Source organism: Haliotis cracherodii, unplaced genomic scaffold (assembly GCF_022045235.1).
Source record: "Haliotis cracherodii isolate W230 unplaced genomic scaffold, xgHalCrac1.p SCAF_15, whole genome shotgun sequence".
Lineage (NCBI taxonomy): Eukaryota > Metazoa > Mollusca > Gastropoda > Lepetellida > Haliotidae > Haliotis > Haliotis cracherodii.
In genome coordinates this window covers 13,008,565-13,028,649 of record NW_027266270.1, presented here as the reverse complement: position 1 = coordinate 13,028,649, position 20,085 = coordinate 13,008,565, and the positions used below count along the sequence as shown (strand labels likewise).

At 38.9% G+C, this 20,085-nt stretch overlaps 2 protein-coding genes across 2 annotated transcripts; both read right to left on the bottom strand.

Annotated features, from left to right (window-relative positions):
- Positions 1-4,787: 4,787 nt before the first annotated feature.
- LOC139461824 (uncharacterized) lies at positions 4,788-10,005 on the bottom strand. Its single transcript, XM_071243304.1, has 5 exons — positions 9,864-10,005; positions 8,848-9,030; positions 7,262-7,540; positions 5,741-5,929; positions 4,788-5,262 (listed from the first exon to the last, which is right to left on the bottom strand). Exons 1-5 carry the CDS (start codon positions 9,880-9,882, stop codon positions 4,979-4,981), a joined length of 954 nt encoding a protein of 317 aa, XP_071099405.1. The 5' UTR covers positions 9,883-10,005; the 3' UTR covers positions 4,788-4,978.
- Positions 10,006-11,593: 1,588 nt separating this feature from the next.
- On the bottom strand, positions 11,594-19,620 carry LOC139461823 (uncharacterized). The gene is made up of 5 exons (XM_071243302.1): positions 19,452-19,620; positions 17,574-17,606; positions 16,193-16,330; positions 13,072-13,269; positions 11,594-12,576 (listed from the first exon to the last, which is right to left on the bottom strand). The coding sequence occupies exons 1-5, from the start codon at positions 19,468-19,470 to the stop codon at positions 12,356-12,358; spliced, it is 609 nt and encodes a 202-aa protein (XP_071099403.1). The 5' UTR covers positions 19,471-19,620; the 3' UTR covers positions 11,594-12,355.
- Positions 19,621-20,085: the final 465 nt, after the last annotated feature.

Sequence of the window (20,085 nt, the reverse complement as noted above, 5' to 3'; positions counted from 1 at the left end):
ATGAGCCAAATGTAAGGTTGAATGTGTCTGAGAAGGAAACATGTGAACAGCTCACAGGAAAGATAATTACAGTCAGACGGAAATAGGAAATATCGCCAGATGACAGGGCGGTATCTGAACATACAATAAGGATGCAAATTGATAACAGTGACTGTACTGAAGCTATCATACATGCATGCCGTTCGGGATGGTGCATCTTCCCGAATCAAGGGCGTTAACTGACTATAAAAGTCCAATTTCCACCCTTGCCGAACTAGGCTGTACTCTTCGTTACATTGCGGCTGGACTAACGAGTCTATACATAGTCCAATCACAATCGCGTAACGACCTAGACATCACCGTGCAGATGTCCGTCGACTGCAGGATTTGCAGAGCATGTGTACCATCAAATGGTGGTCGACAGATATTTTCAAAATTTTCTTTTGTGTTCAACCAAGGTGCTCAAGTGATTTTATACACTTTGCGAGTTGTGACCCGTTTCTTGATCTTGATTATCGATCAGATCCTCTTGTCTCGGCGCCACCATTCTGTTTGAAACAAATGCAAGTGATATGAGAGGTGGAAGCTGATTGGTCAATAGTAGGGACATAGAAGAGTCATAAATCATAATTGCCACTGGTGGCGATACGATCGAACCCAGGAATTCCAGCCTAGTTCGGCAAGGGTGTTAAGTGGCCTTTATAAGTGGGTGAACCTAGTGGTTAAATTATGTGCCCGTCTCTCCGATGACCCGGGTTCACTTTCCCTCATAGGTACATTGTACAAAGCGTCAACCGCATTTCAGGTGTCCCCGAAGCGTGTTATTGCTGGAATATTGTTCAAAGAGGCAACAACAACCATACACATATGACTACGAGACATGTCACATGCATACGTACTTCTAAAAAAAAAGAAATGCACAGGTAGTATGTAGTTCATGGAACCTAAATACACAAAATATCCGGTATAAAAAAATGGATATATATTGGAAAATGTTGGTGGCCTGATATTCGACAAACGGTGCATCATTGTCGATTTACAATGCCTTAAACGGCATTGTTTTCACACTTGTTAAAAAATGTCATGGAGGAAAACAGTAAAGCAAAATGCTAGTGCAAGTAATGGCATTCGTATCTCATGGTAGTGGCTATATAAAGGCAAGCATGCATTAGCCAATAAGTTGTCATTCAATTGTCAACATTTTTCGAAATGTCGAAAATGCCGAGACTCAGCGCTGCCGATCGGAGCATCGCCATAGGACGTATCCAAAGAGGGGAATCGCAGTCTTCTGTTGCACGCCACTTACGTCCACCACAGCACCATTTGCCGCCTTTGAGCCCGATACACACAGTTCAATTCCACTGCAGACCGTCCGAGAACCGGCCAAACCAAGAGTTACCGCCCCTGCACAGGATCGCTTCATTCGACTGTTCCGCCCACGTCATCGCAATGCCGCAGCAACGGAGACTTCAGGACGCATCCCTGGTTTGAGGAGGATATCGGACCAGACTGAGGGGAACCATCTTCGCGAGGCTGGAATCCGACCCAGAAGTCCAGTTATCGTCACTGTTTTGCAACAGATCCAGCGACAGCGACGCTTGCGTCGGTGTCATATCTTACAGCCTTGGAATTTGAAAACTGGAGACGAGTGTGGTTTAGCGATAAATCGAGATTTCTTCTTCACCTACAAGATGGAGGACAGCGTGTTTATCGTCGTCGAAATGAGCGGTTTGCCCCGTATTGTGTACGTGTACGTGAATTCGACGTGAAGTTCGGTGGGGGTAGTGTCATGGTGTTGAGGGGGGGGTGACAGCAAATCAATGCATGAATGAAATTCTTCAACCTCATCTTCTTCCAATCATTGACCGCCAGAGGGAGCTGTTTCAACAGGACAACGCTCCACCGCACATAGACTTCCTTCATAATTCCAACATCAACGACTTGCCCTGGCCGTCGAGATCTCCAGATCTCAACCCAAGGGAACACCTCTGAGATGAACTCCATCGACGTGTACGTCAACATCAGAACACGCCGCAGACACTCACACAACTGGCTAACGCGTTACAAGCAGAATGGCGCAGAATTTCGCAAGACAGAATTCGTACACTTATCCAGTCAGTGCCGAGGAGATGCAGAGCGGTGATTGCTGCCCTGGGCGGTCACACGAGATAATGAGTTCAGCGCAACCTTGTGGCCTTATGTGACATGACAATGAACAGATTTCAATGTCTCTGTACACCGACAACATGTGACTATCGAGCTTCAACATTTCATATTTGTATCTATGATATTAAATAAAATATATCGACTTTATTAGGTTCGATAAATGTACTAAATATCTACCTGTGCGTTTTTTTTTTGAAGAGTGTATACACCCAGAACTAGAAGACTGAATAAGTTTCAATTCAATGGGAACATCCTGCTGTGTATGTACATCCTAGTTGTAAATCATAGAAATACCTTTTCAAAAAAGGAGGAAGTCCATCTTTTTTTGAAATGCCCCACCTCCATGGCAATAAGAATTGTCCCAGGAACCTATGCTTGTTGTAAGGGGCCACTTGGTTGATTGAAGTTACCTGTCCCCAAATGCGTGATTATTGCTCATACAATAACTGGTTTGTCTGGTCCAGACTCCTTTATATACAGACCGCCGGCATGTAGATGTCATATTGAGGAGTGCGGTGTCAAACAACAAACAAATTAATATACATTTGTATGTCTTCAATGGGATATCCAATCTGATTTTAAATATGATAGCCAAAAATATCTTTGTAGTACATTGCTTGTTCAGACGGTGTACCGGTTGTGTCACCACATTGTGTCACTAATTGTGTCAATCCGGAACGACCCGAGTTACGATTCGTGTCCTCTGGTGGCCATTTCATCAATTTAGTTCCCCTTTCGCACACCTTCTTATACCATATGCACCTTTGCTTTGTAAGTTTGCAAGAATTTATCCTAAATATAACAAACGTGGACAAACGAGTGACACATATACTGTCAGTATATTTGTTCACAAGTATATATATATATATATATGCACTTACCGTAATCAGTGATCAGGAAGCTTGATTCAATCTGGAAATATGCACCAAACTGGCTTTCATTAAATGTGCCCTTTTTTATTTAATCTATTTTAATCTATTTTAACAGAAATACAAATGAAAAACGTATGACGCATAAATTGTTTTATTGTTCCACAAAGCAAATCACATATATTTGATGAATATTAGATATTTGGCTAATTACATTTTCGAGCAGCCCACAGTTATTATTTACATTGTATAATAGATGCTTGATGTGGGCACTGTTAATGGTGGTTTTATACTTTGTAAAAGGCTTTCCGTGAACATAAGTCGGATATCCTGTATGGATAAAAGGTATTGCGGAAGATATATGTCAACATGTTTTAATGAATTTATTTAATTACACACATTCGATTTGTTCTAATTAATATTTACATTCGTAAGATAAGATCTGCTTCTGTACTTGGGCCCTCATAGTGAGTTAGTGAGTGAGTTTAGTTTAACGCCACTTAAAACGGCGTCTCTATTTGAAAGGAGTAAAGCCTGAAGTGATGTTGGTCTTTACGCTTTCAACTTATTTATCATATAAACAAACGTCGCCACCAACTCATGCCCAATATGTCCAGGGCTCACATTTCGGTAAATTACTCTCAATAATCTCTCGATCCATTCGCGAGGTCTCGCGATCTCAATATATCCACCCATGATTTTCCTTAAAACATTTTCCGACCAATAAATCTCGAAATAAGGAAAACAAAAATTGGTAAGGGGGATTTGCCACCGCCAGTTTCAGTGGACATGAACACATCCTTTCCATCAAAAACGTTTTGGGGTTTTCAGCGTTGAATTTCTTGCAAACTCAATGGTAATCAATGGAACTGGCCGCCATGTTGTTGATATCGACCCCAACATTGAGGCTGGTTTCTAACTCCCATTCTCATTGGTCCGTTAGACCGTACAGCCTAGCAAATCAAATTGGTTGATGGAAATCAGGGGCGCGTAATTTGAGATCACGTGAACCACGAGAATGGCTCCAGGGGTTTGTCTTTTCGTCAGTTTCAAATTATTTAAATATAGCCCAAAATATCGTGAACTGCAATACCAATTTACAATCATTATGGATGCTATCGAAGCGTATGTCAAACATGGGCTAATAGAAAATAGGAAACTGTTGATTGTCTTTCAGAGTAGGTTAAGTCAGTGGGTATGGTGTCATTTTTAGAATGCACACACCGAAAACTGGACACAGAATTGCAATAAAGTCATTCTGTCCTGGCCAGCTGTCATCCATAGTCTGGCTGCCCTACATTACATGTTTGTACTTTTTCCAACTGACAAGGCCTATATCTGTAGCATGTTAGCATCATTTCATTATTTGTTTGATCAAAGAACTTGGTATAAGTAACATATCAAATAAAGTCCACAGGTTTGGTAACAGAGGAGTACATCTGTGACAAACATGCATCAGCACTATCACCTTTAGGCTAGGTTCTAAAGCATGAAGATATGTCCATTCCTCTTTTGTACTGGATGTCAAATAACATATCTGTAAAGAGAGGGATATAATGCTATAAATGTACCTCCATATTCATTAATACAATCAAAGAACTGTCTTCACATGATCCATAGAAAGTATTTGAGACGAGTGGATTCTCAGATACTGGAACTAACTTCAAGTTTAGCAATCTCAGAAAAGCAGCAACTGCAATTACGTCAAAATATTTGAATTTTCAACTTTGTACACCGCCATCCCACACGAAAAGCTTGAGGGGAAACTTCCTCGAACCATGGGACTTTTCTCATTAAACGTGGCGATAAGGGGTGTGCAGTCAATTTACTCTTACAATATAAACGATATTTCAATATCGAGTTTCTGTTCGTCTGGGCTAAGGAAGGAGCCTTCGCCTCCCCTGAACTGTGAAAAGACAAGCTTTTGGAGAAGACACTTGCCAAGAACTGTCATATTTTCGTGTTCAAAGCAGTGTTCCACGGCAATCTTCTAAAGTACTTCTTGATCTTCTTAAACTATTGGATTTGTTTGCTTCCACCGTGTCGATAAGAAACTTCCGTAATCTTTGTATTATCTGCATATTCTGACTCGTTTCTTGAAAGCTCTTGCAGTCAAGTGAGTACACCAGAGTGCCGCTCTCTCCAATACGACTTCTGGTCCTTGAAGATAGATGTGGTTCATTGCTGATTGTGATTGCTGAGTGCTTGTAGGCACTTTCTATCACCACCAGAAACACGTCATGTCCATCTGAAGAACATATACTGCATATTTAGTCACTTAGTCGTTGTCAATATATTTTGAACGCATTCTTAAAACTGTCATCGTTAGGAATGCAGATGTTTAGAGGTACTGCGCTAACCTTTATCAAACAATTGATATGAAAACTGCACTCTGTTTGACCGAACGCATGTCTCGAATTTTGAGGTGTATGAGAGGGAATAGTGATAGCCAATTTTATGATGGATCATGAATAATACACACTGCACTTTAAAAAAAATAAAAATAATAAATCACTGTCTATATATATATATCTCTGCTTATCATATGATAAAGTAAATCTAAACGGCCATCTCTCAGCGAGTGAGTGAGTTACAATTTAACGTCGCACAGGCATTATTTCAGCCATATATCGACTCCATCTTTCGGTAAGCAAACTAACCCAACACATAGTAAGACATATTAATACTAGCATTTGAACATGTTCCCTAAATAAAGCAAAGGTTACCTCTGGCTTGTCTGAGGATTGAATTAGCATCCTCATCAACACGGGTGTAGCAAAGTGTGAACACAATGAGCGGGCTGACAGACCTGACGTCAGATCTGGCACACTTCTGCAAGGGGAACTGCCCTACCTCCTGCACGAAGGTCAGTGTGTCTTGTTCCATGTGACTCCCAGGTTCAAAATAGAAGCAAACTGAAAAATGGTACGTTTATATATCTACAGCGTGTATACAAACGAAGACATATAACCCAAAAACTGTAAATGAACCGTAAATGTCTAATCATATATGTACATGTTCTACAGTGTTAATACAAGGAGATGTACCACCTTACACCTTACAATATGTTCTTGTATCTTGACAATGCCGGATATAGTACCACAAATGTTCGCACTTCAACTCTCTGTTATCCTCCCTTATTTTTGTGGCAATACAGCGGCTTTTCTTTTCAAACATTTATTAGTTAACAGTTTGTACCAGGAGTGAAGTTCTATGTTGGAAAGCAAGACTTAGTAGTTATCGACTGACAATGATCAAAGATTTAAAAGCTTGTTAGAGTCTGAGAAGTATTTGTATACAATAACACAAAGACAATTCCGTTCAATATTTGTTATGTTTGGTGAAAATTTGTCGAAGTTAAAAATGAGGAACGTGCTATACAATTCATTATGTGTACGTTCATGATGTAATTTAGGGGCGGTCAGGTAGCCTAGTGGTTAAAGCGTTCGCTCGTCACGTCGAAGACCCGGGTTCAATTCCCGACATGGGTACAATGTGTGAAGCCCATTTCTGGTGTCCCCCGCCGTGATATTGCTGGAATAATGCTAAAAGCGGCGTAAAATCAAACTCACTCACTCACTCATGATGTAATTTAAAGCGAACATCAGTTTTTCTTATTTTGTCCCATGTATAATGACTTACGACAACAATGCACCTTCTAGTCTACTAGAAGCACTGTTTTTTTGTGATTACGTTTGTATATATACCATGCCTACATGAAGCGCACTGTAACAATAGGCGCAAGTTGAACGCACATGGATATGGTCTGGCCTAGAATACAGCAAACTACTTGACATGGCCGCCTTTAAAATGCACATGTCCAACGTGAGGAATGCAAACGTTTTCATATTTAGCTATCCCCAAGCTACTCTTCGATGACAAATTAAAATAAACAAATAATCATGTTGTTGTGTCCTGTTACGAATGACGCTTTGTTGAAAACAGCATACGTGACCAACCATGAGATAAGGAACCTTATGGGTGAAAATTTTCATTTTGACTTTTCATTATATTTTTAAACTACGGCACCTTCGGAATATAAATATACAATTCACAAGCTTCAATTCATATTTGTTACAGAAATACATGACATCACACATGGCGATCTTCACTAAAGGAAGCTGACGTCAAACGTCTTGATGACGTCATAGCACAAGTGTAGCCTAGCACCCAAAAGGTCCCTTTTCTCTTGGCGGGTCACTATATGATATAGGGTCACAATATGTTATATAAGTAATTATATGTACCTGGCTCATTGAGGAAGGGATGTCTCTGAAAAGTGACATGAGGTAGTATCATATGTCTATCAGCTGGATTGACATCTGCCATGAACCGTTTTATTCCATAAAAGGCAATTTTATTGTCATTTTGGAAATCAGTTGATGCAAGGTTTATGTCAAAGAAGAACACACAAGCGTCTCCAATTAATCTCCTTGTGCTTTCCGCTATGAAATCGGACAAATGCTTGTTTTTTCCTGGGTGTCTATCGCTGAGTTTAACCGTGACCACAAAAACATCATCGCCACCTGCAATGAACGTAGTAACAGGAGAATTATATCAAAGATTTGCAATAGTAACGAGTGTCCATTATGACTGAAGGTAAAGGAGCTGGTTCTGGTATTTTTGCGGTATTCTTTTGTAATTAATTTCAAAGCAGAGTAGACAACCAGGCCTCCTAATTAGCGTTTGTGAGGGACCGATCATTAAATATTCGGGGAAGGTGTTAGGATTCTGTATGGGTAAGTAATAAGTGTTCAGCTACAGTTGCAAAATCATATTAATTTGAAGTTCAGAAAAGAGGTATTTTCATCGCAGTGAACATAACATTTGATATTTTACTGCAGTGAACAAAAACACTGAACATCAGACTTAATATTTCACTGCAGTGAACATTACACTTCGACGGAACTATTGTCTTACGAGAGTAACCTGCCCGCCAATTAGCTCCCTTTATCGCAATTGTCTAGCCCGTACACAAACTGTTGACTTCCGCATTGACAAGGCAAAATAGTGACAGATGGTTATTTATGGCGTTACATGTAATATTGCTTCGAGTGGTGGAAAATATTACTCTTGAAATTGTTTTGTTGTAAACTGTAAATTCACATTTAACTCGTTAATCGAGGCTGTTCATTCCAAAAGGCGCAACATTTGTTACTTGACATCAAATATTTTTTTGTTACTTTTGTTTATATTTTTTCAGATTTTAATTTAAATTAATTTAAAGTCGCACTTACAAGGGATGGTGAAACGACCCTGTGTGTTAGGTAGGGACATTTTACGTTTCAAGGTTTCCGATTTGTTATGAAATAATTCAATTTTCCGGTAGCCAACTACACAAAAAGTATATAATAAATAGGATATTCCATGTGTCGAGTGAAATATAATTTTTCGTCTCATCTCATGAAAATATCACCTGTTCCCCGTTACTTGATGAGAGAAGCATGATATTTCACTCGTCGCATGGGATATTCTCTCTATTTTTGTATTAGGCCAATTACTACTTTTTAAAAAAATAAATAAATAAACAACATATTGCAACAATGCATTTTATAATTAGTGACAGACAAATGTCCTGTTTTGACAGGTTGAAGCATATTTATTTTTTAAGCATTCTCTAGGACAATTTCTTTTTTAATCTTAGTCATCACCCCCATCCCAGAATATAAAATGGTCGGTCCCTAAGTTTCAAAGCCAAGTAGACAACAATTTGTAAGTCATGTGTTATGTGTTGTTATGAAATGAAATCAAATTCTAATTTATTTAATGCCATTGTGCGTATGGGTATTCTTCGTTGAATTGTGCATGTCAAGAATTCAATATGAAATGATACCTCTAGCTTCTTTAACGATGTCATTGACAGCCTTATCGATGGTAGTTGTGACCTCGCAGAAAAGAAGTAGGGGGCTGGCTTGAAAACGGGCTGACACCTTTTTCAGATTCAGCTTACACTTTCGCCTGACTTTGTCTTTTACCTTCTTAATCAGGGTCGATTCTTCCTTCGCATAATATGAAACTAAAATTCATGTTTATTTTACTGCACGTTTCCCAATGAACTGATTTGTCTTATGTCAACTGAACATCGTTACACAAGTGTTTGAGATATATCTGAGGTGAATACGATATACGATGACCCAAGGTAAACGTCTACACCCTATATATCCTCTGGCTTTCCTCCCACGCCATATTCAAACACATGAATTATGAAATATAACTAAACATTTAACCGGTATTTGTATACACCACAGTGATCATGATCATGAAGGAATATGCATTGTGTGAATACACGTGTATTCCTTGTTGCCAATAAACAAGGTGTGTTATGAGACCGTTTATCATTATGAGTGAGTGAGTTGCCCCGCTTTTAGCAATATCACAGTAATATCACGGCGGGGGCATTAAAAACAAGCTTCACATATTGTACCCATTTTGGGAATCAAACCTCGGTGTGACGAGGCCAGGCTACCCCGCCACCCCTTATAACCATGTGTGAGTAAATGAGTGAGTGAGTTGGGTTTAACGCCACTTTTAACATTATTCCAGTTATATCATAGCGTCTCAGCTTAATGTGGGAGGAAAGCCAGAAGTGATGTAGGTCTCAGATGTTTACCCACGAGCACGGGTATGGTGCTGACAAACCTAGAAACATAATGGGGGCGAACCGGGATTCGAACCCACAATCATAGGTTTCTGGCGTGTTCAAGGGACGCTTATCATCATGAACAATATACATGTATACATGCAGGAGTGTGATTTACAAGCTGATTTAACTTTTGTACACTTATTTAGCTTATGTCAAATTCCCTGTGTGAAGGATCTTGATTAAAGAACTTCAGCACAATGCATCACCTGATGTTGAGCTACCCATGTTTCAGCCAAGGGGAGTGTCACGGTCGTGCTTTATACAAGGGGTGTGTCACAGCCATGCTTCATCCGAGGGGTGTGTCACAGTTATGCTTCATCCAGGGGGGTGTCACAGTCATGCTTTATCCAAGCTGCGAAGATTCATTGTGAGGTCAACAGATAAAAGGACACTCCCGCATAAACAAACTTGACACGCTACCACTGTAACATTGCATGGCATGGCACATGCTTAAGTTTATACACGGATTCTTACTGCCTCCATGAACATATATGCAGTGAAACCAAAATACTGTGTTATGTCCTCGTTGTCAAATTTAAACAACGCATAGTTACAAGAAGGAAAATAGATGTCATGCTTACCTCGGTATTAGCGATTGTATTGTGTAAGGGACCTTTGAAATCACATTGTTCAGATAAGATGCTGATACGTAAACAATACGCGTTAAGGTCACCTGTATCGTCATATCAAATTTCTTTTCCAGTGGAAGGGACAGACTTGACACATGATACCTATACTATGCGCTTAATACGAAATGTGAATGTACAGACAAGTATATTTTACGCATAATTCTAACACCAGCAATCGATCGATGCATATCTTCCCAATGGCGAAAAACAGGACTGACGTCACGTCACTTCGTATTATGCCAAAATGACGTAATGAGAAATGACGTCATAATGCAGCGAACTCATGGATTTTGACAAAGTAGACACAATTTATGGATTCTGTTGATACAATTACTTATTGGCATAGATACACATATTCTACTGTATGTATAATTTTTCGATATATAAAACATGGCTTTCAAAGAACGTTGGAGGGAAGACATCTATTCAAGCTTGATGGAAATAAGTAGTATTTGTATGTATAAGGTGTTATCGAATAGAGCAAAGATCTTTGAAGACGACCAAAAACATTTATTATTTATTCATTATTATAGTATAAGACAGTGTAGGGTAATATAACACTGTGAATGTGAAATGTATGGTTTCTCGATGTCGTTTATAATCGAGTAAAAACCCACATTGTTTTCTCGAACGTGCATTTAAATTGTCTAGTGGCCTTACATTCCCATTTTAAAAGTCCAATTGTTTATATCAGCTGTTAAACTACCGGGATTGAAAATATTAATAACAAGCAAAAGCATAAGCATAGAAGAGTACGTTCATCTGCAATTGTGTGTGGTTGTTTGAATGTATCAGAGGTATCAGAGGTATGTTTTACTGGCTTGGAACCTCCGATAATCCAAACCGTGTTGAATATATTATGTAAATGTGCAACACAGATATGTTTAGAATGCAGATGTAACCACAGAACAGAGAATAAATGACGCAATTGCAACAACAGTGATTTTCCACCACAAAATGATTATCACAAAGCCGTTTTAAGTTATTAAAATAATATTTGACCCGTGAAGATCCGGGGTAGAATAGGTCTTCAGCAACCCATTCTTGAGCTAAAAGGCGACTATGCTTGTCGCAAGAGACAACTAACGGGATCGGGTGGTCAGGCTCGCTGACTTTGCTGATGCATGTCACCGTATCCCAAATGCGGTGGATCGATGCTCATGATGTCAATCACTGGCTTGTCTGGACCAGACTCGATTATTTACAGACCGCCATCATATACCTGGGATACTGCGGCGTTAAACAACAAACAAATAAACAAACAAACATTAAAATAATATAATTTATTACGAAACAAAAAGGCGAATGTGTTATTGACAACAGAGTATGTTTATATCGAGATGATCGGCACCTACATATCATCATTTGTGTAAATTTTGTTCGTGGTACATTGTAGATCACGGTGAAAACTTTAATGTAAAATTTTATGTGATAAAACCATGAAAACGATTCGTCATAGTCATTCCGTTAATTGATATAATACAGGTAAATTAATTCAAAATATAAAAGTCAATGATATATGTAAATATATGTTCACCAATGCGACGCAAACTGATTTTAAATGCAGGGTTTATTCCTGAAATAACTCATACGCGACCAAATTATATTTTTCAGAGGGACATTAAGAACATGGAATTGAGTTAATACACGCACAGATAGCAGAGCCCATTTCGTTTCATATACATGTAGGTTTGAAATACCAGCTGTACAATGAACCCTGGTACACGAACTCACTCAATCACAGACAGAAACAATGTAATGTATGTCACAATGCATGCAAATATACAATCATTCACACGTACGCGATCCCAATGATCTACATCGTGTAAGCTAGATTTCTGGTACATTTTAGAGTAAAGAGATCGGATGTACATTAATTTACAATTAATGCCTCTGTAAATTATTCTTAAAGATTAAACATCAGTTTTTGTCATCACAATACGTATAAAGCAAACGACAAATGTCTGTCGTCTTTTAAGATCATAGCCATAAGGCTTGCACATAACTGATTGTCGAGCGACAGTTTCTTGGAGCACGTCGTTTTAAATGTTTATGCAAAGACTAAGTCCTTAATCAATTTCAACAACTGCGTCCAGTAAGAAGTGACGTAATCGCCTTAACATGTCCATGTTGTCATCTGTTTCCTGGAACTTCCTGGAATCCGTAGAGTATGTAAGTATTCCACACCCACCAATGCGGCGCCTGTTCTTAGCAGAGAGACTGAGGGTGTTGTTGTAGGTTGAGCTTGGGTTTACATTTTTGATCACCACCAGAAACACATCATTACCCTCTGAAAACAGACGAACATAAAGGTCATCACTTTTCATACTCCAAATCAACGTGAACGGAATACGTTTTGTATAGCGTTACAAACATTAAAGGCATCTGGATAATCTTGAAAGTGGTCCTATATTAAGCTTCAGCATTTAAAGCATGATACATATTATTTATATGCAATCCGAACGTCAATATCGCAACCAAACATTTAATGCGTAAATGGTCTCTTCTAACCAGGAACAGAAAGTAAAGGTTATTATTATTAATTTGGTGATGATTTGTTTTCTTTATCTGGAAATATATAATAAAACAGTGTAAATTCCTGTCTCTATCTGGCCTGTCTTTAGATTTTCTGTCATGCTTCTGGTTTTATTATAAATCATTTTGTATCGAATACAAATGGCTTGAAACATTTTAGAATATATTCTCGTGAAATACAATCTTGGTAAATGTTATCTTGTTTATATGAAACATTCATGCTTTGAGATGTTACTTGTCTTAAGCTGACCTCTAGCCTCGCTGAGAGCTCTGCCTGCATCTGCGTCAACTGAACTGTTGTTGAGACAGAAGACAATTAGAGGACTGACCGCTGTAACGTCATCGGTTTCGGTGTCTTGGAGCGACACGTGTCCAGAACGCTCAACAAACCTGATCATGGCCTTTCCAAAACGCTTATCAGCAACAGCAGAGTGGACCCGGAAAGCGACTGTTGGAAGAGGGTACTCCCAATAATGATATATACACCTGGACAAGAGTGAAGCACCACCCAATCTTTATTTTGACATATTCATACTTTCTTTCATATAAAATGTGCATGTCCCTTTCGGAAATATAAAATTGGGGTACTCATGTAATTTATCTTGATCCATCAACATAGGGTATATATGAAAGGGATAGATAATGTGCCTGGATCAGCATGGGGTATATATGTAAGGAAAAGATCATGTACCTGGGTCTATCAACATAGGGTATACACGTATATGTAAGAGATAGTTAATGTACCTGGGCCTATCAACACGGGGTATATATGTAAGAGATAGATAATGTACCTTGGTCTTTATCAACATAGGGTATACATGTATATGTAAGGGATAGATAATGCACCTGGATCTATCATCATGGGTATTTATGTAAGAGATAGATAATGTACCTGGATCTATGAACATGGGTATATATGTAAGGGATAGAAAAAGTACCTGGATCTATCAGCACAGGGTATATATGTAAGACATAGATAATGTACCTGGATCTATGAACATGGGTATATATCTAAGGGATAGATAATGTATCTGGATTTATCAACATGGGGTATATATGTAAGGGATAGATAATGCACCTGGATCTATCAGCACAAGTATATATGTAAGGGATAGATAATGCACCAGGATCTATCAGCATGGGGTATATATGTAAGGGATAGATAATGTACCTGGATCTATCAACACAAGTATATATGTAAGGGAGAGATAACTTATATGGATCTATCAACATGGGTAATATCTGTAAGAGATAGACAATGAACCTGGATCTATCAACACGGGGTATATGTGTAAGGGATGGATAAGTTACCTGGATCTATCAACATGGGTATATATGTAAGGGATAGATAATGTACCTGGGTCTATTTACATAAGTTATATATGCAAGGAATAGATAATGCTCCTGGATCTATGAACACGGGGTATACATGTAAGGGATATATAATATACCTGGATCTATCAACATGGGTATATATGTAAGGGATAGAAAAAGTACCTGGATCTATCAACACAGGGTATATAATTATGTAAGACATAGATAATGCACCTGGATCTATGAACATGGGTATATATCTAAGGGATAGATAATGTATCTGGATTTATCAACATTGGGTATAGATAATGCACCTGGGGATAGATAATGCACCTGGATCTATCAACACAAGTATATATGTAAGGGAAAGATAATGCAACAGGATATATCAGCATGGGGTATATATGTAAGGGATAGATCATGTACTTGGATCTATCAACACAAGTATATATGTAAGGGATAGATAATGCACCAGGATCTATCAGCATGGGGTATATATGTAAGGGATATATAATATACCTGGACCTATCAACACGGGCATATATGTAAGGGATAGATAAGTTATCTGGATCTATCAACATGGGTATATATGTAAGGGATAGATAATGTACATAAATCTATCAACACGGGGGTATATATGCAAGGAAAAGATAATGCTCCGGGATCTATGAACACGGGCTTTATATGTAAGGGATATATAATATACCTGGATTTATCAACACGGGTCATACATGTAAGGGATAGATAATGTACCTGGATCTATCAACATGGGGTCTATATGTAAGGGAAAGATAACTTATATGGATCTATCAACATGGGGTATATATGTAAGGGATAGATAATGTACCTGGGTCTATTTACATAAGGTATATATGCAAGGAATAGATAATGCTCCTGGATCTATGAGTGAGTGAGTGAGTTGGGTTTAACGCCGCTTTTAACATTATTCCAGTTATATCACGGCGTGTCAGCTTAATGTGGGAGGAAAGTGATGCAGGTCTCAGACGTTTACTACTTCGGTGAAACCCACGTGCACGGGTATGGTGCTGACAAACCTAGAAACATAATGGGGGCGAACCGGGATTCGAACCCACAATCATAGGTTTCTGGCGTATCCAGGGGACGCAACTCTGCACAGCGAATCGCGGCGCCTTAGACGACTGGGCCACCTGTGCCCCCGCTGGATCTATGAACACGGGGTATATATGTGAGAGATATATAATATACCTGGATCTATCAACAAGGGTATATATGTAAGGGATAGATAATGTACCTGGATCTATCAACATGGGGTATATATGTAAGATGTAAATAATGTACCTGGATCTATGAACATGGGGTATATATGTAAAAGAAAGATCATGTACCTGGATCTATCAACATGGGGTATATATGTAAGGGATAGATAATGTACATGGATCTATCAACATGTTTACATATGTGAGGGATAGATAATGTACCTGTATCTATCAACATGGGGTATATATGTAAGGGATAGATAATTTTCTTGGATCTATCAACATGGGGCATATATGTAAGGGATAGATAACTTATATGGATCTATCAACATGGGGTATATGTAAGGGATAGATAATATACATGGATCTATCAACATGGGATATATATGTAAGGGATAGATAATATACATGGATCTATCAACATGGGATATATATGTAAGGGAAAGATAACTTATAAGGATCTATCAACGTAAGGTATATATGTAATGGATAGATAATGTACCTGTTTCTATTAACATAAGGTATATATGTAAGGAATATATAATATACCTGGATCTATTAACACGGGGTATACATGTAAGGGATAGATAAGTTACCTGGATCTATGAACATGGGGTATATATGTAAGGGATAGATAGTGTATCTGATTCTATCAACATGGGATATATGTGTAAGGGATAAATAATACCCCTGGATCTATCACCATGAAATACTCGTGTAAGGAGACGATCCACCAACAGAGAGTGCATGTGTGAGGGGTAGATCACATTCCTGACTTCATCTTCATAGAGTAAATATGTAAGGGGTTGATAAATGTACCTGGATCTATCAACATGGGGTATTCCTGCAAGCGATATGCTTGTTGTTTTTGGTCACTTCCATACTTTATGGGCAGTTTTATTTTTCTTCCAAGACAACAGCAGTACAGGGTCGAAGCTGTTGGGGTGTCATACTCGTCTGTAAATGAGGTTGATAAGATTTTAAGCAGTATTATATGATTAAATAATAATAATCCTACAGTGAAGCTGTATTTACCCTTCTTATCTAACAAGACCGGTGTTGCTTACAGTTGCTACCGCTGTTCAGATAAAATGTAGATAACACTATCACCCTGTTATAAGGTCACTATCACCCCGTTATAACAAAACCAGGTACTGTATATAGTAGAAGTTATAAATGTCAGTATGGTCTTTACTCTGCCGTGTCAATGGCAAGGTGATCCGAGGAATGAAACTATTTATATCTAATGTACATGTACAATGTACGTACATAAATAAAGTATTTAAGATAAACACAATCAAAAGCACCTTATTATAATTAACTAAACAGACAAATACAGTGCAGAGCTGAACTACTTAGAAATATGACGTATTCATCTTGGTATCCCATTTCATATGTACATGTAGCTTATACTGACCGGGAAGCTATTTTATTTATTTCAATTCATATCGTTCGAACGGGGACGTGCAATAAAAAATTAATAAGCGTTTAAGGAAGAACCGATGGATGCAAATAGGGAAAAGATACAGGTACATACTGAACATTCGTGTTTACTACTTTTTTCTTTGGGGCAACGGGGAAGCCGAGTCGTTAAAGCGTTCGCTCGTCACGCCGAAGACCCGGGTTCGATTCCCAACATAGGAACAACGTGTGATGCCCGTTTCTGGTGTCCCCCTCCATGATATTGCTAGAATATTGCCCAAAGCGGCGTAAAACCATACCTACTCACTGACTTTGTTCATTAAAATGTTTCATGCCAACATTATAACTCAATAAATATAAATGACAGAGTAACATACAATGTACTTGAGTTCTCAATGATCAGTGGTAAGATCCATAGAAATACATAATTACATTAAAATGAAGTGTTTGTAGTCACAATTTCTACCTGCCTAACATTATAGACTCAACTCAGGGTGGCTTGATATACGTAGGGGCGTTCATTTAGCTAACTACGATATGAATATTTTTACTTGAATTCTCAATGCCAGTTTTTTATTTTCCAACCTGAGTCATCACGTGCTTGGTCGTAGAAGCATGCAACTACACCAGAACACTAGCGCGTGCTCTGGAATAGGTTTGATACATCTGACATAGTTTGGCCTACTTCATGTTACTTTTCTCAGCCTCTCAAGTAAAATTTTGCGTGGACGATTATAGTAGTATTTGAATAAGATTAAGGAAATTAAAGACTTCTTACCGCCATATAGAAGAGGCTGTGAAGATCGCTTCCCTGAAAAAACCGGCACATCGTTTTAAGTATGGAGATAACGATGAATGAGTGAGGGGTAGCCTTGTGATTAAAGCGTTCGCTCGTCACGCCGAAGACCCAGGTTCGATTTCCCACATGGGTACAATGTTTGAAGCCCATTTCTAGTGTCCCCTGCCGTGATATTGCTGGAATATTGCTAAAATCGGCGTAAAACCATACTCACTCACTCACTTATTATCAGACAGTATCTTCGATGTGGATAGTGCTGAAATATGAGAAAGCAACTGAATCGATCAACACTAAAGGGATCAAAAGTCAAATAATGATGAGTGATTCAGTTAAAATTTGAAGTCACGTCACCACTGTTTCATCAATTTATTGACCAAGTTACGATTCCTTCAATACGATACAGCCCCATCTCAGTATGGAGTACCTTTGATCAGATCGCAAGGAAAAGACTCCTTGTAAAAATAGATTAGAGTGAGTTTGTTTGTGTTTGTGAGTCTGGGCCAGACAAACCCGCGGTTCGAACCACAACATCGGGGGACGGTGACACAACCTAGTCACACCTTCACCCTAACCAAGCTTAGCCAGCTCTTCGGGTATGCGTGGCGTGTGGGCGATCTATTCGGGTCTGGAATCGAACGTCTGAAGTCTTGAATGGCGGAAAACAGTGATTGCTTGCATGAGCTACCAATTTAGTAACCGACTAACGCAGGCTCCTATAACACATACATGTAGGACAGATCCAATTTCCATGAATTACTGGTTAGACTAGCCTCAATATATATGTAAATATAAATTGTTAATGCTAGAGAATAACCAGCCTAGACTATCAGCTGAAACAGATGCCATTTGACGTAAAGGGCAAAATAAATATGAAAATTTAATGAATGGATCGCTGAAAATCAGTGATGACACCAGGTGTTCGCGCAAAGGAAAAGCATATCTGACCTACCGGAAGCACCCGCCATTCATACAATTTGAATAAAAAAGTAAATATTTATTGCCTGACGCCGCACCGCAGTATTCCGTCAGCCTGTAAACAAACTAGACGATCAAGTGATCGATGAACCAGAAGTATATTGTATCGTGCTTAAGAGATAGCTACACGATCGTGACATGTTTGATAATATGTCATCGTACCGCGGTGTACCTTATATGAATCTTGTCGCAGTGATTGCGTCCCTTCAGTTGTTCCATGAATCACTGACAGCGAGTTCAAATCCCAGATGTGCCCTGTTTCGATTGTTGGTCTAAATACAAACGACAGAACCCATTCCATATTCATAAGAAATCTCTGCAAAAGGAGGAGTCGATTGTACGATTCCGACTTTATCGTGAACTTGTGTTTATGAATCACTGTCAAATGGAGATGATACCAGATGATACCAGATGATTCCAGATGATACCAGATGATACACATGCAAAGACAAATCAAAAGTTCACCTGAAAATCAGGTCTTGGTCATCAGCAACCCATACATGCGTAAGAGGCGACTAACGGGATCAGGTGGCAAGGCTCGATGACTTAGATGATGTATGCAACGTATCCATATTTTGTAAGACCCGTGAAGATCCGGGGTCGAATAGGTCTTCAGCAACCCATGCTTGCCGTAAAAAGCGACTATGCTTGTCGTAAATGGCAACAAACGGGATCGGGGGGTCAATCTTGCTGACTTGGTTGATGTATGTCATCGTATCCCAATTTCGTAGATCGATGCTCATGATGTCAATCACTGGATTGTCTGGTCCGGACTCGATTATTTACCGACTGCCGTCACATAGTTGGAATATTGCTGAGTACGGCGTTACACAACAAACAAACACTAACCTACATACGCGACGTTAAGACGTTACATCTCACCTGACTGTGTCCCTCCCATGTTGTATGTCCTCTAAGGCCAATCAGGTAATATACATAATCCTTGCTGAAGTTTGAGCTACGTTAAATGGTCTCAAATCTGATGATTTGTATGGAAAATACCGTCAACATTTAACTGTTAATACCTATGTCTGATGTATAGAGATATACGATATGGCAGTTGAGTCAATCACACGTGGATGAGGGTCAAGATAAGTGTGCCTATGGATACGTACATATCATACACATGGATATTCGTAGCATTGTTGTTCACGAGCTATCGCACATACTTACCATATCTACTGGCTATTAATACTATAATTTCGTTTGAGGTATCGGCATTTCAAGATACATATAATGAATGGGCACAATTGTTAAATTAAGTCATATGGAATAAGCGTGTATATAAATCTATGCATGTATTTTTGAAGTGACATTTAGAAGCTGTAGTATCAGTTAAGTTTGTTTGTTTCAATTCTTGTTTAACGCCGCACTCAGCAATATTCCAGTTATATGACGGCAGTCTGTAAGTAATCGAGTCTGGACCAGACAATCCAGTGATTGACATCATGAAGCATGGGTTGCTGAAGACCTATTCTACCCCGGAACTTCAGGGGTAGAGGGCGACTTAATTGAT